This window comes from Podarcis melisellensis (genome assembly GCF_964234715.1).
Source record: "Podarcis melisellensis genome assembly, chromosome: 12".
Classification (NCBI taxonomy): Eukaryota; Metazoa; Chordata; class Lepidosauria; order Squamata; family Lacertidae; genus Podarcis; species Podarcis melisellensis.
This window is the reverse complement of record NC_138544.1, coordinates 41,429,602-41,446,739: the sequence shown is the minus strand read 5'-3', so window position 1 is coordinate 41,446,739 and position 17,138 is coordinate 41,429,602. Positions and strand designations below refer to the sequence as shown.

Below are 17,138 nucleotides of genomic sequence, written 5' to 3'. Positions count from 1 at the left end.
AGGCATCCCCAAACTTGGCCCTTCAGCTGTTCTGGGACTACAGCTCCCATCATCCCTGACCACTGGTCCTGTTAGCTAGGGATGATGGGAGTTGTAGTCCTAAAACAGCTGGAGGGCCAAGTTTGGGGGTGCCTGGACTAGATGGTCCTCAGAGTCCCTTCCAACTTTCTATGATTTGCTTATCTCTTTGTAAACAGCAGTTGGTGTCCAGGACTTGGGGCTAAAAACAGAGGAAGTTTAAGTCCAATTCAGTTAAACAACCTTAATAGAGAGCAATGAAAATTAGAAGTAAACTTTAAAACTTGCAACTGCTGCCTGCTTCTTGAGCGTTTACCACAAATATTTGAAGTTACCCTTCAATTTCCAAACCAAGCTGTGGGGACTTCTCCCATTATTCTACATCCTATCAAAATACAGTAGAATTGCTTATAAGCTGTGTCTTTTATTTCAACCATATTACTTTTTAAATAGACTGCCCTGGGCTGATAATATCCTAGATACATCGTGGAGCTGAGCATCCTCACTATTCATCGATTCTACGGATCCTTATGGTTAGCTATTTCTAAGCATGAGCTGCAATTAAAAACAAAAAACCTAATACAGAAGAACATAATAGTTGATCGGGCAAGTATTTGACTAAGCCCCTCTTAGTATTTGACTAAGCCCCTCTTAAAGCCACCTGCTTTACTATGTGCTAGCAGACACTCCCATAGAATAAAGACTCTAAAAATGTTTTAGGTATTTTATACCAGTTGCCCTTTAAAACATAAAGGAAATACAGGATAAAGGATTCTATAGAACCTAGCCCAAATCTGCTACAATATTTGGTTAAGAATAGCAAATATTACAAATATGTTTCTTACTGAAGTGAGGACTATATGGATCTGTTGCACGCATATATCTTGGTGTATCTTCTTCTAGCAAACGATGGGTAACCAATCCTGGACAGTTTTGCAAAAGGACGGGCTGAGTGTCATTTTCAATTCCCTCTAAACGCCTAGCTATCCTTTCTTTCCTGGGGAAGATGAAAGCAAGAGGTTATGCCAGAAATACCCCCAAAGAACTGGAAATCTATCCTAAGGAGAAATATAGAGGAAGATCTAGAATTTACCTTTTCATTTCCAAGGTATCCTGCCTGTTCGGTTCAAAGAGTTTTCTTAATTCGGAAACTGAAGCAAAACAAAACCCCATAAAATACTTATTAGAAATCTGAAACTATGCACTTTGTTAATGGAGTGGTTTGCAGCTGTATTCTAGGTTACAGTGTAAATAAAAACAAACAACACCCCAAGAGGAAACAGAAGTTTACATACAAAGTGGCAGCTGCTTTTGACACCATGGTTTGCACAGCTATGTTCATTCAGGCTCTATCCAAAATCCTGATGAGAAAAATGCTGCGGAAGGCAGTCCACAGGATCAGAGCAAAATCAGAAGCTGGCAAGTCAGGAGGAACACTGAGACCAGAGCTTGGGGAGGGGGAATCTTGTGGGTCATGAGTGGAGCCAACTGCATGGCTTTCACTCACTTTTCACTCCCCAGCCCTGGTTAATTGACAGAACAATTTTACTGCTTGAACCACTAATGCACTGTATGTTTGGCAACTCTAAAGCTGACTACGGCACAGGTTTTTAAGGGGGCCTTTGGAGAGTTATGCAGTCATTTCCCTTCAGGCCACAATTTTTAGGTACGTGTTTAAGAGCCGAGGACCTAAACCACATAAATAACACCTACGCATAGCCAACTCTTATTTAGGTGCAGGCCTAAGAGCATAAACTTCTTTTTATTGCCATCAATGGACCGTCACCGTGGTTAACATATGAACTGCAAGTCACCACTTCGCTGAAGCAAAACCCTGAAGAGTTTATTTGCAAGTGAGACCTGCAGCAAAATGCCTCCACACTCCATAATAAATGTTCCTGTTCAGGCCCCCAGGCAGCTTGGAACAGGAGATTTGTACCGTAGTCCCGTTCAAGCCTTGCAGGGGAGGGAAGGTGAAGGAAACCAAATAGGATTCTCTCCTTTCCCACAGTGCAGTGCTGGATGGTCCGTATCCCAGGTTAATAGCCAGCTGAGAGGTTAAAACCCTGCAATCTCAACTCTGTAATTGATGCAATGGTCTTCCTCAGGTGTCAGCAGCATCCTGGGTTGTGCTGCTGTTTTGCAGGCCTAAGTGAAAGCTATGGGCTTGTGGAGTATCTCCCCAACACCTTCTCAAGCTAGACCCGAGATAAAAATAGCACAGACCTAGCCTGTGCAGCATCACACTTTTTCCACACTTGAGATTCCAGACAGTTATATCAATTACATAGGTTAACACATGACTGGAGGCTCTCCTGAGGCAACTTTGTCCCCACCCCCCTTTAAAGTGACCTGACAGGTAGCCCTGCTAACATGAAGTTCCTCTAGATCAGAAGTGGGGGAACCTGGGGCCATGCAGATGTTGATGGTCTACCACTCCCTACAATCCCTGACCTTTGACCGGGAAATTGCAGAATGCACAAAAAGTACACATTTCCTACAAAAGGGACACAAATCTGGGAGGGGCGGGTGCTGAAGTGTCCAACAATATCTGGAGGGCCACAGGTTCGCTTCCACCCCATCCTATATGCTGTATAGAAGTAAAATTCACATTCACCTAGGTTTAAAAGTATCCCTCCCCCAGATACTAGTAAATCCCTGGGGGCAGGGGGAAATGGTCAGTTAAATTTTGCTTTTCATATACGTCCTGTAATGCATGTATCATCAGTGCAAGACACCTGCATGCTCACTCTTTTCACAATCCCATTGAGAAGTATACAATTTCACACAGACGTGCTGGGCCAGACTGAACATCAGCATAAACTTTTGACCATTGGAGGATACAGCTGGGCTGCACAAGTTATCTCAGCACAGCTGAGAGGTGCAGAACACTTACAAGAGAGAAAGTAGCATTTTAAAGATGAGTGATCCGACATGCATTTGCAACCAGCTTTGCTTTAAGTCACTTAGTCCCAAGGATTTTATACAGATCATGTAAGTGACAACCCTTCTCCCATAAGAGGAATCACAGACTTTAGAATCTATTTTTAAATGTTGCACAGGGCACTTAAAACTGGGTTATTTTGCAAAAGATTATAAATCTTAGTTTATAAATCTTAGTTTTGAAAGCTATATATGGTTGGGGGGGTGTTTTTACACAAGGCACCAGTTACATTTTAGCAGGTTAAATATGCATCTGCCAAGAGTGTCTTAAGATATACTCCTATGGCAATTTAAAAACAAGCAAAGGAAGAAATATCTTTGTCTCTCCAATTATATTTTCTGTGTGTCAAACAGCTTTAAATTTCAGGAAGGAACAGTCTTCCCTATCACACTAACAAATGTCCCACATTATGGCAAGAACTCTCTCAGGCAGGATAAAGGATCCAGTTAGATACTAGCCATGTGACAGTAATGCACAGTCTATTTTAAGAGCAAAATTGAAAGCCTTTTGCAGTTTTTATCACAAGGGGAAGACACAGGCGTGTCCAAATCAAGACTTCGAGAATTTTGCATCGCCATTTTAAAAATAAAAACAATACCTAATTCCCAGATCAATTTCATGTAAGCAAATGTACTGATTTCTCTGTGCACCACTTTGGAACTATTTCATGATGCTAGGGCAGTGTTCTTCCAGCTTGGGTCCCCAGAAGTTGTTTGACTACAACTCCCATCATTTCCAGCTATCTTAGCCAATGGTCAGGGATGGTGGGAGTTGTAGACCAACAACATGTGGACCCAAGGTTGAAGAACACTGCGCATGGGGATGATATTGGAAATAACATAGGATTGGAAGGGACTTGGAGAGAGTGGGGAAGTTTTGTGATAGAATGGATGAGCCCTGGGGCAAGGACAATGGGGTCAGAAAAGAGACTTAAACAGAAGACTTAAACAGAGAGCCTTGGGGAATGGTCGCTGCCTTCTGCAGTATGCAGCTCATTTAGTATTACCCGGAGTTACTCCTCTGCAAGAGCTCTCCTAGTGCAGCTGCTCTGTGCTTGCAGTCCTCTGTCCAGTCTAAAATGAACAGTTTTTTCTTTGGAGTCTTCCATTAGGCAAGTGTGTGAATGATAAGAGTTTATTCTAGGTAAAGGCAGTTAGGTATGGAGGCCATAATGCCCACAACAAGGAGGGAGGCCCGCTAAGGGCATCTTGCCTCAGGACCCTACAAGACCTGGGGATGGTACTGAACTTCATGTTCCCCGTTCCTTTTTGAGGGAAGAGGGAGGTGAATGACCATTGCTGGGAGATTTCGCACACCAAGATAAAAGTTGAAGGTTCATTGTTGGCATGTCAGAATTTTGCAAGGAGTAGAACTATTATCCCAGAACAAACCCTCTGCTTTCAGCATGGCTCTTTCAGAAATGGGGCAAAAGGTTGTTTACAAAGGAAGCATGTCTATGGCAATCTTTCAAAGCGACGTTCTAAAAAGCCACTATACAAGAAAACACAATTCTGTACCTACCTTTTGGCAGCACTGCTAAAAGGTTGGCATCGATATCCTTAGTGCTGTTTGCAAGCTCTTCTTTATCCTCAAATGAAAACTCTTTCTGAAAACTGTAGCATCGACAACATTATGTTTAACAAAGGTGTGGAATACTCTGTTATTAATCAAGTTATACTACGGCATACAGGCAGTCCCCCCCTTACTGGAAGCATCAGTGCCTTAGCTAAAAAGTACTTGGACAGCCCATGGCATCGGCTTATCATCCTTGATGATCAATACAACATATTATGCCATATCCTCATTGGTTCTTCTGGTCCTTGGTTTATTAGTGTGGGAGTTCATGCCTGTGCTGTGGAAAATATATTAATCTCACAAACTCTCTTTTGTTCTTCTGGCTGCAGTTTATTACTATTATTATTCTCAGTCTGGACCAGCCTTCCCCTGATGTGCACTCCAGATGCTGTTAGTATCCAATGGCCCCAGGTTGCATGCCCAGTGTTCAGCAATGGTAAGTGTTGTAGCTCAGAAACATCTAGAGGGCACCAGGTTGTGGAAGGTTGGTCTATGTCTTGACTCCTACCCTGACCATTGCCCTCCATAATCAGAAATTCTCTAGTCATTCACTAATCGTAGAGATTACAAATACAGCATCTATCCATATTTTCTTGGTTTTGATCTGCAACTCCTGGGTGCGCTGCAAGCTCATGCCATTTACAGGAATCTTTTCATGCTATTTTTGCACAACACACACACACTTGCCTTCAAAGCTATTGATGCCTGCAAGAGCTCATATCTGCTCCTGCACACCAGGTGCTTAGAATATGTGCTGTAGCCTACCAAAGTGATACTCCTCCAATTCTGAAACATCTCTGTTTTCTCATTTGTTTTTAGGTGTATTACCTTTAAAGATCTATTTATATTTTTTCTGTCAATATAGCTTTTTCTGCAACTGAATATGTTTCCATGGTTCTTTGAGATTTAAAAGATATTCATAAAAGCACAGCCCAAAGAACTAGGCTTTCTAATCTTCCAATTATTTACTGTTTTAAAACTAGGTAATGTTCAACAAACTGCTAAGCTGTCTGACTGAGCTCCTGTTACACAGGCTGAGAATAATTTTGGGCAAAGAGGGCATGTTTTAAGATGAAAAGGATAAGAAGGACTGCTCTCTGCTTCCGTGATGTACAGTCTTTGAATATCTGTCCTATTAACCTAATTACCATTCCCAACAATCAGCAATACCATTAACTCAAACCCCAAGGAAAACGGCATTTTGTCATTATGGCTCATTATACTGCACACCCAAAGAAGTCATAACCTTGAACTCCTTCATGGAAAAGGCAGCAAAAACAAACGTACATAACAATTCCTTTTAAAATACAGACTAACATACATACATCAGCTCTCTTTATTTCAGTTCCTCTATTGCTCTTTATGTAGAGGGACCACAGCTCAGTAGATGGGAGACATAACTCAGCAGCAGAACATGGAATTTGCAAGCATGAGGTTTCAGGTTCAGTCCCTGGCATATCCAATTGAAAGGGCTGGGAGATGGGACCACGATCTGAGATTCCCAAGAGCCACACCTGTGGTGTGACTTGGCATAAGGCAGCTAAGTGGGCCTGGGCAGAGCAGAAGCTTTTATTGCAACCAAGGGAGGACCAGCCAGTATTTGCATGTACTGTACATACATGTCATGACAGCAGTAACAGCAAAACATAGGTACTTGGTTTCTTTCCTGCCTCTCCTGCTTTTGGCTGGAGTTCCATTTATTGCTCAAGAAGGCTCCTTCAGGACCCAAGCCTGCTCTATTCCAAAAGCATGATATGGAGCTTTTATTATTGTTATTATTATTAGGACAGAGACTAAAAGATTGGTTTATACAACCACTTTCTTAATTTCTAGGGTGAATCTGTATGGATAATTAGTGCAGTGACTGCTGATATCTCCAAATGTATGTATGTTCAGAGGGGTAAAAGGTAAAAAAAAAAGTAAAGGACCCCTGGACAGTTAAGTCCAGTCAAAGGCGAGTATGGGGTTGTGCACTCATCTCACTTTCAAGCTGAGGGAGCTTTGTCCACAGACAGCTTTCCAGGTCACATGGTCAGCATGACTAAACCGCTTCTGGCACAATGGAACAACCTGATGGAAACCAGAGTGCATGGAAATGCCGTTTACCTTCCTGCAGCAGCAGTAACCTATTTATCCACTTGCACTGGTGCGCTTTCAAACTGCTAGGTTGGCAGGAGCTGGGACAGAGCAATGGGAGCTCACCCTGTCACGGGGATTCGAACTGCCAACCTTCTGATCAGCAAGTCCAAGAGGCTCAGTGGTTTAGACCACAGCGCCACCCGCTTTGTTTGTGGCACCTTAAAGATGCACAGATTTATTGTGACATATGTTTTCATGGGTTAGCAACCTTCTTTTAGGTGCATGAAATGTTACCTTCAGTTGTGAGCCACACGCGCACGCGTGCACACACACACACAGAGATATACAGGAGGTGTCAACAGTGGTGTCACAAGACGATGAATTACCAAGTACAGGAGGACTGTGACATTTCAATTTGAACTTTGAACAGAAACCTCACAGACCTCCTTGTTCCTCTTACATTTCATAGCTTTTGGCTCCACTCTTAGTTTTCCCCCCCTGCCAGCTGAGAATAACATTTCAAGCATCTGACAGAGTGGGACCTGCCCCATAAAATACTATGGGCTGGTTTGCATAGCCAGTAAGCCATGGTTTATGGCTTACCATGAAATAGCAGCATGCTAGTTCTTGCTGCTGAATTGCTCTGCCTGACCTGGAGCCAGGAACAACAAACCACAAACCTTGCCTTGACATTATATCCTTGCCAACACTTGCACTCTGTTTTCTCCAAAGAAACTACAGGCAGAAGCCAAGGTTTGTTCTTGACTTGCTGCTAATGGAAGAGAAACTGATCATGAGTGATGGTTCACACACAACACTAATCACAGATAGTTTGTTCCTCCTGGCTCCAGGCAGTGTGGAGCAAACAGAGGCAATTCAACAATATCCAGAGTAAACTATAAACCAGGGTTTACTAGGCATGAACTAGCCCAAAATACCTGCTAGTGTCCAAGGTGTCAAAGGACTCTTTGTTTTCTGCTATATAAATACTACAATGATGAAGATTAAGCCAAGTGTTGTTCTTTGTTCTCACCAGAGACTAGTCAGTTACACCTAAGAACTCTTAAGAGTGTTTTGTTTGTTTGTTTGTTTGTTTGTTTGTTTGTTTGTTTACCTTAGTGTCCTCCTCCTTTGGAGTAATCTTGGAGTCTTATACCTGACCAAATTTTCTTTGTCAAAATCTGGAAAAAAGAAAGGAAATTATATCACATCAGCGAAAGTATATTGGGAGAGGGAAAAAACACCAGTGCTTTAATAGTCTAACCTTGCACTTTGAGCCAAACAAATCAATTATTAAGTGTTCATATGGCGAAAGCAAACAATGCTGGGGAGAGAAAATAATAACAGAACACTGACTATGACTTAGAACTATGAACAGAGGACTGGGCCAGTAGCTCTCCTGTTGGCACCTTGGGTAAATTTATTATACTGTAGTTAGCATAAGTTCCACAGTAGCCCACACCATGGTGAACCAAACTGCCACTTGCCATGAATGAGTAAGCATGCTGCTCACATCATTACTGTCATGTACTTCCTGCATTAAACATGGAAACCATTAAACACAGGGTTTTTAGCTATATACACATCTTGGTGATGTTTGATCCATACTTACAAGGCATGTTCCCATTAAAAACAGGTTTACCATTCATACTTCACATTTGCATTACAAAATAATGGTGCAATTACAGTAGTTGTTTCTACTGTTTAAAGATTGGATTAGCCTGAGTGGGAAGTGCAGGAACCACTGCACAAAAGTAAGATGCAGGAAATTTGTGGTGAGAACCTGTTCTGGACTCCCCCTCCTCCCATGCAAGAAAATTGCAGAGGGTTTTGGTAACAGTACCATCTTTGGAGTCTGCTCATATATTGACTCCAACATTCCCCCATCATGCCTTGTGGAACAGCTGGAACAAGTGGAGCTGCTGCAGAATGTATTAGATCAATGAATCTAAGTTCCCCAATGCCATGCAGAGATACTCTTGAAAAGTAAGATATAAAGGAAGGTAATGGCAGGGCTGCCATGTTTCAAACAGTGTAAATCTGGAAAGAAAAGTATGGCAACCCTAGATGAGGCTACTTTGCAACTACTGCCTGCATCCATGGCCCTCGCAGGAAGTAAATCAAATGGCTTTGGGCTGTATCCAACAGATTTCCACTCACACAAAGCCATCTCCGGTTCCTGGGGAGATGACGTTGTGGGCTGGTCACAAGCCCGAACCTTGCGCTCGGGGCGGTATAGCCCCTGCGCCATTGGGAGCCCTCAGCCGTGTCATCCCTTGGGCCGACCAATCCGGTCGGTCAGGGGGCGTGGCTTGGGCTATTTAAACTGCCCATGGTAGAGGACTTGCCCCTTTTCTACTTCCTCCTTGCTCAGTTCTCCCTCCCTCCCTAAGTTTAGGCTCTTTATCTCTTCACCTTGCTATCGACCTCGCCTGTTGGTTGCCTGTTGAAGGGGCTGGTAGGATTTTTTTTCACTTGGCAAATTGGCACCAGCCATTTGGTTTTTCACCTGCCTCGTAGGAAATCGTCACAACTTTGTAAGGTTAGGCGGTTAGGCATTGGAGTATTCGGTTGGAGGTGAGGGGAGGTAGTGGCCATCACCTACACCTCCTAATTCAAGGGTATTCCATTAAAGGAATCCAATGGGTGTGGTCTCTGTCTGAAGTCCAGATGGGAGCTAGGGCTATGGCACGACCCTGAGCGGCGACCCTGGGGGAGTTCCTAGTTGATGCGCAGCAGGAGGGCTCCCCCAATTGGTGATTAACCCTTCCGAGACTTCCTGCAGATGGGCAGGAGTCAGATAGAGTCAGTTCGTTTCCAATGCCTAAGCCAGGCATAGGCAAACTCGGCCCTCCAGATGTTTTGGGACTACAACTCCCATCACCCCTAGCTAACAGGACCAGTGGTCAGGGATGATGGGAGTTGTGGTCCCAAAACATCTGGAGGGCCAAGTTTGCCTATGCCTGGCCTAAGCCAATACCACTCACATTCTGTAACCAATAAAGTTGTGGGCTTTTTAGCCCATTAACCTAAAATACTGGTTTCATGTGTCTTTGTACCAACATCTCGGGAGGGCTTGGGACCTTGCCACGCAATGGGACTTCCCCTTCCTCTCCTCCTGTCGGCCCCCAACTCTTTGGATCCCCTAAGTTTTTGGAACAGAATTTGAGGTTGCGCAGGGGAGAGAAAAGGGTATGGGATGCACACCAAGGAAAGCAAGAGTAAGTCCTGTTGCCTGAGCAAGTAATGTTCCATTCATTGGCAGCCTTGGATACAATCAATTTGTTTGTTCAAATGGAAACATGGTCTAGAATAAGTTTTAAATAAAGCTAAGTAACAGTATGCTCTCCCATCTTCTCTCCCTCCTCCACACTGAAATGACTTGGCTTTTGAAAGAGAAGGGTAGAAAGTTTGGAAAAAATTAAGTAGTCAATAAAATATTGTTTTAAGCTAACTGGAATAGACAGTAACAATTTAGTGTTTCTGAAGTCTTGTCAGCAAACATCGTTTTCCAACTTGGCATCTGCTTTGTCCTATGATGATATCCAGTTTATTTTGTTCCCCAAAGTAACAATAGGGATAAAGCTTGCCCTAAAAAGCAACTCGAAAACAAAGAAAGACACACCATAGTCAAGGCAAGCATTAGCAGGGATTTACCATTATTACCCTGTTTGAAACTCTGCGTCTTAATGAAAAAGAACGACCTTTACGAATAATAGATTTGTATTATTGGAAAGAGCAGCTGTTAATAATTCTCTAACAGTATATGAGTTTGGTTAAATTAAAGCCAGGCATGCGTAAAAATTTATAGCAATTCTAAATGGTGTATAACCCAACACAGCTTTTGGCATGGATACCTCTCTCAACCATGAAAGCCTCCAGAAGGCCACAGAGAAAATTCCTCTCCATTCCCAGCCAAAACAGGAGAAGCTTTCAACTTAAGGGATGTGGAGGAAGAAGGGAAGCTAGCCAAAGAAGAAAAAGCCTGCGTGATATTATGATTTGACTCTCCATTAACCATGAAGCACCAAACCCACATTTTGAATAACTGCAATGCACAGAGCAGCTTAAAATATTGGTACACTGTTTGTGTGAATGTGATGGGGGCGGGGAGGGTACCTTTTCAATCTACAGCAAATTGCAAAATGCTACGATACCTTGCCTCAAAAAGTTCCGTAAATGAAGTTTCACTTAGTGGACGGTACATGTTTTTGACATTATGTGTTAAAAGTTTCAAGGGGTGGGGGGAAAGAAACCTATTGCTCAAATAGCATGCATTCAGCCCTTAAATTACATAAAGATGTTTAACAGACGTCAAAGCATTTCTGTTTTCTAGGCTCTCTCAAGAGGGTTGGCTGATATTTTGGTGGTTAGTCTGACAATCATGTCCACTATTCTCTCCAGAATACTAAGGAGTCACTGCAAACGTATCAATACTTTGTTCCCTGGGCGGTCACAGGATTATGGCAATTGTATTAATAAAACTCTTCACTGGAAAGCAATTAATATATGCATGCACTGTTTTATTTGTTTATTTTCTGAAGGCAATAAAATGATTTATTGCTTCAAAGTTTAAACTGATCACTGCACTACCGATCAAAACAATTTTAAAAAATCAAACAAGCAAGCCTCTTCTTAACATATGCACAATGCAGACATCACCTTTTTAAAAAAATGCTCAAAAGATATTACCATTAATGGTTACTCAGTATATCTACAAGGCCTTAATTCAACTGCTAGCTAAGCTAATTAGAAGATTCATCTAATCGGATTTTTTAAAAGAGCGTCCTTTGGGAAAACAATAAGACTAGATGCCAAACTAAATGCTGATTACCAAAGTGGTAAATATTTTTTTCATGGCGGGAGGGAGGGGAAGGGAAAAAAGCTCAAAGAAAACTGTTTGAATTTAGATTACAATAAATTACATTCAGTTGCATTATTTCCGATGGACTTGGCACTCTTACCTTGGTCTTCGGAGTAGCTGACATTTCGCAAATAGCTGGATATCCAAGGATTTCGAAACATGGTTGCAGAAAACAAAGGGACCAGGCAAAAGGAGAAAACTACAATAGCAGCTAATTCTCAGTCAGCCACAGCCCTAGGCCCGTCTTAGCAATATTGTGTAGAGATTTTTTCATAGCTCAGGACTGGAGCTGTCAGGCTATCGCGTCCCAGGGAGTACAGTAAATGCATAGCAATAGGCTGCAAAGTGGAGCAGCTCAAGGCAGTAATCAGATTACAAACAGAAATTAGGCACATGAATGCTAAAACAGATTGGACAATGGTGACCGGGAGATTCATAATATTACCACTTGAAACCGTTAGCTGAATGACTATTTATATTCTAGCAATTAAATAGCTCGCCTTTATTTTGACTAGGGAATAGAAATGAAAAATAAATAAATCCTCATTTGCCATAAAGGAAAGGCAAATATGATACCTGTAATCAGAATATACTGCAGTGATAGTTTAAACAGAAAGCAGAGACAGCCAAGCAGTTTGGTTTCTACAGAAGGATCGATGCTGGTAATCATATCCATTATGCTAAACACTTGTCCTACTATTGGCAGACTAATAGCAAAATATTGAAACTGCTGAGAATTCTGAACAGCATATGAGCAAAACGGTGTTTGGTTCACAGTTGAGGGGGAGGAAAGATGAGTAACTAAGTTCTTGGGAACAGACATCAGTCTCAGAAGAACTTCAAAATTTAAAGACGCAAGGTGTTAAAAGTATGGTTGTAAAAATTGGTAGGACACAATTCACCTAACAGCAGGATTCATTTTTAATTCGATGAACTCCTTTCAAATGAAGAGACTTCAATGTTAAGTAGGGTTAAAACCTTTCTTTTTTTTTAACCAAACCAACCAAAAGGGATGGAAGCATGGTTTTTCCAGTGAGGGGAGAGTAGATTATCCAGGTGTCTCATTTAAAGGAGTAAGTTCTTATTCTAGTCTTCACAGACTCATGAAAAGTAACTGATGCCCTTTGCCCAAATATGCATTCCGTATGCACCCCAAACACCCTCACTCCAGTTTGGTAGTTCAGGAGATGATCTCTCAAAACCTCCAGAATACTCCTTAAATTCAAGAGTTCTAAAGGGACTAGGCACAACTGTTCAAAAGGGAAAATGGTGGCAGGAATGCATTGATAGCACTTCCACTGTGAATAGCTTTTCACATCTAGCTTCCAAACGGACTTTGAACATGGGAAGTTTAAATAGTGGTTTGGAGCTGAATGTTTTAACCATGGGTATTTTTTAAAAAATGCTGCATATATGGAATTTGTGAACTTGTCCCTCTGACCTATATTTCCACAGTTCACATGGTCAAAAAATACAGTGGATATCCATAGATAACAACATTCCAAAAGCCTTCTATCCCCTTAAAGGTTGCTCCGATGCTAACCTTATTTGACAAAAAACAGGAACACCTGATTTTGCATGCAAAAGGTCCTGTGTTCCATCCCTGGCAGATCCAGGTAGGCTTTGTCAAAGAGAGGAATTTGCAACCCTGGAAAACTGTTGCTGGTCAGTGCAGCTTCCTGTGAATTTGTTGTTTTAAAGCTGGCAGCCCTAGGAAAGGCATGTATTTATAATACAAGTCTAACTGTATTTTGATGTGTCCCAATAGCTCAAGAGAGGCATTAAAATCACATGTGAATTAAGCATGTTACTGCCCAATAATCTCATCTCCGGCAATATGTCCCACTGAATGGTCACAGGAAGATTCTGCAATGGCTGGCCTTTGCCCAGCGCTGATATCAACATAAGGTACTATTCTTTAGAGTGATTTGCTGAGAGTGAAATACACAAGAGGGATATTAAAGGGAAGGGGGCAAAGAGATCATTTTAAGCTTCCTAGCTCATCATGTGCTTAAGACTCAAATCCACTCCCTTCTCAAGTGTCAGGATTAAGTAGCTGAAATGAAGATTTTCCTGCGATTTTTTGCAAAGAAGCACAACACAGGGATATTCCAGCATACAGCCATCTAGTGATTATCTCATGCAACTAAAAGATCTCTTGGAAGTTATTGATATTTCGTCTAACGTCAAAAGGTGGCTGAGGTCTATTATGCCACACAACCATATTTTTTAATGAAATGGCAAGAGTAGGGACTTATTTCACACACAGAGATTTTTCTGTCTCAGGGTAGGGGGCTGGGAAATGCTCTTGTCTGGAGAGCTACTACCCATCAGAGAAGATAATGCTGAGCTAGATGGTTGCTTCCTATCTTCCTGAAAGGCTACACTGAAAAAGCGGCAGCAATTCTCATTCTTTCTCTCTCCCTCTCCTGCCACTGTGTGCAGAAATGCTATTCTGGGTAATGGTGGGGGCAGCCTTGGTGAACACACACTGAAATGTCAAGAAACCATATTGCTTTTCTGCCCTCCTTAAGTAGCTTACATTGTTCAGTTCCACTTGGAGGCTATAAAGTTTTATTATCAAGTCAGAATCTAAGGTCCCTGATTTGTGAGGATTTCTTAGAGGTATCACCAAGTCTTGGATGACCAAAGTACACCAGAGGCCCTACAAACAAATTGTGGCACTTCCTTCCTCTCGAAGGGCACCTAAAAACCCACTTGATTTTGCTTTGCTTTGATTTTAGCAGATATTTTATGTATTTAATTGTTAGCTGACCAAGCTTTTAGACGATGGGGGCAGGCTTCCAAATATTGCAAGGACTTTCCAAACAGCATAAATGTGAATAATTATTTTTATTTTTTAAAAAATGTATTCATACAAGTTCCAACCAGCCCCTTGGATGTGAAAGTCAACTCAAGGTCTCTGAACAGCAGCCAATTCCACCAGGGAACACAAGCCTTAATGTGGTACAGACAGTTGTGTGGGTTCCTCTCCTCACACAGGTCTGTGAGGTCAAAAATTCAGCAGGAACAAAACATCTTTACACAATGACACATGAGCATGAATGCAGATGAAGTTTGACAGATCTAATGTGCCACAAAACATCCACGTTAAGACTGTCCTCCCAAGAGGACTCTCAGCCTTCAACAGGGCTCTAAGAAAATGCAACTAATATCGCAGACTTAACTTGATGAGAGGAAGGGCAATGGGACTATGAGAACTAAAGTAAGCAGAGACAACAGACAGAGTCCTATGTGCAAGGGACCCAGAAATTTCAGCTATATGTGCGTCCCCACCCAAAGGGTGTTGCAGAGCTGGAAATGGTCAAGACAAGGGAAACCAAAATGATCAAGGAGAAACTTGCTGATCAAGAACAGTTGCAGCATTTTCTCATTTAGAGAAAAAGCAGATCAGAGGAGTACAAATTTATGCATGGAGTGGAGGAAGTGAATAGAGAAATGTTTTCTCTCTCTTTCTATCGTAACACTAGAACAATAAAATGGATGTTGGGCAATTCAGGACAGAAATAATAAATAATAATAATAATAATAATAATAATAATAATAATAATAATAGTAATTATAATAATAATAATAATTTATTTATACCCTGCCCATCTGGCTGGGCTTCCCCAGCCACTCAGAGCGGCTTCCAACAAAATATTAAAATACAGTAATGCATCAAACATTAAAAACTTCCCTAAACAGGGCTGCCTCATCACACAGCACATAGCTAAACTATGGAACCTGCCCTACAAGTAGTAGCAACTGCCACCAGCATGGATGGTTTTAGAACAGGAGTTCATAAAGGATAAAGCTGTCAGTGGCTACAAGCCACAAGAGCTATGTCCTTCCTTCACCATCAGAGGCAGTAGACCTCTGAAGACCAGTTGCTGGGAATCACAAGTGAGCAGAGAACTGTAGTGCTCAGCTCCTGCTCTTGGGCTTCCTACTGTGAGAACTGGATGCTGGAGCAGATAGGTCACTGGCCTCATTCAGCAGGGCTCTTCCTAAGTTCCTACATCTGTCATCAGTGGGTGAAGGGGAAAGTAAGCAAGCCCGATTAAAGGAAAGTAAGGCAAGTATTTTTTTTGCCCATTTCATGCAAAAAGAGTAGATCAATATAATTAAAGCCAAACATTCCAAGAATAAGATCAATGACAAACTAAAAACACTCAGCAGTAGTGTTCATATCTAGGTTCATATCTCTAAACAAAGATGTTTTTAGCAGGTGCAAAAAAGAATACTGTGAAATGCACCTGCCTGGTGTCAGCAGGTATGGAGCAGGGGCTAGGCTGGTGCAGATCAGCCCCATCCCTGCTGAGTCTTCTGTAAGTCTGCTCCCCAGATTTGTGCCGTAGGCCTGTGCCCCAAGTCCTTTAAGTACGTAGCAATGACATACTGCCATACAAACCCCATACAATTTCTGGTGCCAGGCTGCAACTCAGAATGGGCTGCATATTTTTCAGCAACGACTACACACTGAGTGGTGGTGGGTCATGCTTTAATCCCGATACACGCAATTACTGGGGAGGTGAAGGGGATACACGGACTTGTAAACATAAAACATGGGTGGATCTCAGAGAGCTTCCTGCTGCTCTTCCCCCTCCCAAGAAGATTTGCAAATGTTACTCTGTTCTCTTAGTGGATGTTATTTATATGAGCTTCCAACTGGGTATAAAATTTCCTGACATGAGATCATCCCTCTAGCGAGGAAAATGTTTAATCCATTTCACTTTCCTTCAGTCACAGCTATTGTTATACAATGATGCAAGACGGTGTTGCAGAGTATGGAAAGTTTGGACACATCCCTGTAGAAGCAGAATTTTGTACTGCACTGCAGAAACTGTTTCAAAGAGGTCATAGGTGAGGATCAAAATAGAAAGTATTTGTCCAAGAACAGAAACATGTAGCACGTTTACAGAACAATTGCAAATTGTTGATGCCAGATGTGTTGAAAGCACACAGCCTCTCTACTTTAACTTATACATATGCATCTTCCTATGGAAAAAACCCCAATATTCATTCCCCAAATCCTTGTCAGTCTTCAGCAGTTTATTTACTTCCAAGAAGCATTCTTCTCTGCCAAACAAAAACAAATTGCCCTCCATCCAGTTCCAAACACAACCCCCCAGGGTAGAGGGGCAGAAATTCATCCTGCATATATATGTGTGAGAGAGAGGGACTCCCAAATCGTTCATCTCCAAAATAAAGCCATATCTTGCTGAGTGTTAAGTCACTTCTAAGACTGCAGTTCTTTTTAAAAGGAGAGACAAAGACAGTACAACACCTGGCAAAGGTAATTCAACTATGACATTCTGGACATTTTTAGGAGGGGTCTTTTAGATAAGAAAACATCCTGATTACAACTACTCTGGTCATTACACAACATGGAACAACCAACCATGGTGTTGATGTAACATGATCGCTGGCAGTATGACTGGAAAATAATGAATGCATTTCCTCTAGTTGAGTCAACAAGAGTGAATTGAAGATATGGGGTTGGCTTGGATACTCCCCCCGCCAAAGCGCCACATCCTGTGCACAAGCACTGCTATTATGTACTACGCAAGCAATCCACTGGCTTTTTGTGGTTGTTGTTGTTGCCTATAAACAGAGCATAAAGGACACACAGCTCTTCTATGCTTCAGATCTGAT

General features: G+C 42.0%; 1 protein-coding gene across 14 annotated transcripts in view; it reads right to left on the bottom strand.

Moving 5' to 3' along the window:
• The window catches only part of SVIL (supervillin), a 143,718-nt gene that overhangs the window by 58,178 nt on the left and 68,402 nt on the right, over window positions 1–17,138 (bottom strand). For all 14 annotated transcript variants that reach the window (XM_081931381.1, XM_081931392.1, XM_081931386.1 and 11 more), the window contains 4 exons: window positions 7,731–7,797; window positions 4,484–4,575; window positions 1,112–1,169; window positions 864–1,015 (listed from right to left, as the gene is read on the bottom strand). In XM_081931381.1, coding sequence (XP_081787507.1) covers window positions 864–1,015; window positions 1,112–1,119 — 160 coding nt within the window. In that variant the 5' untranslated portion in view covers window positions 1,120–1,169; window positions 4,484–4,575; window positions 7,731–7,797. The remainder of the gene's footprint in view (window positions 1–863; window positions 1,016–1,111; window positions 1,170–4,483; window positions 4,576–7,730; window positions 7,798–17,138) is intronic.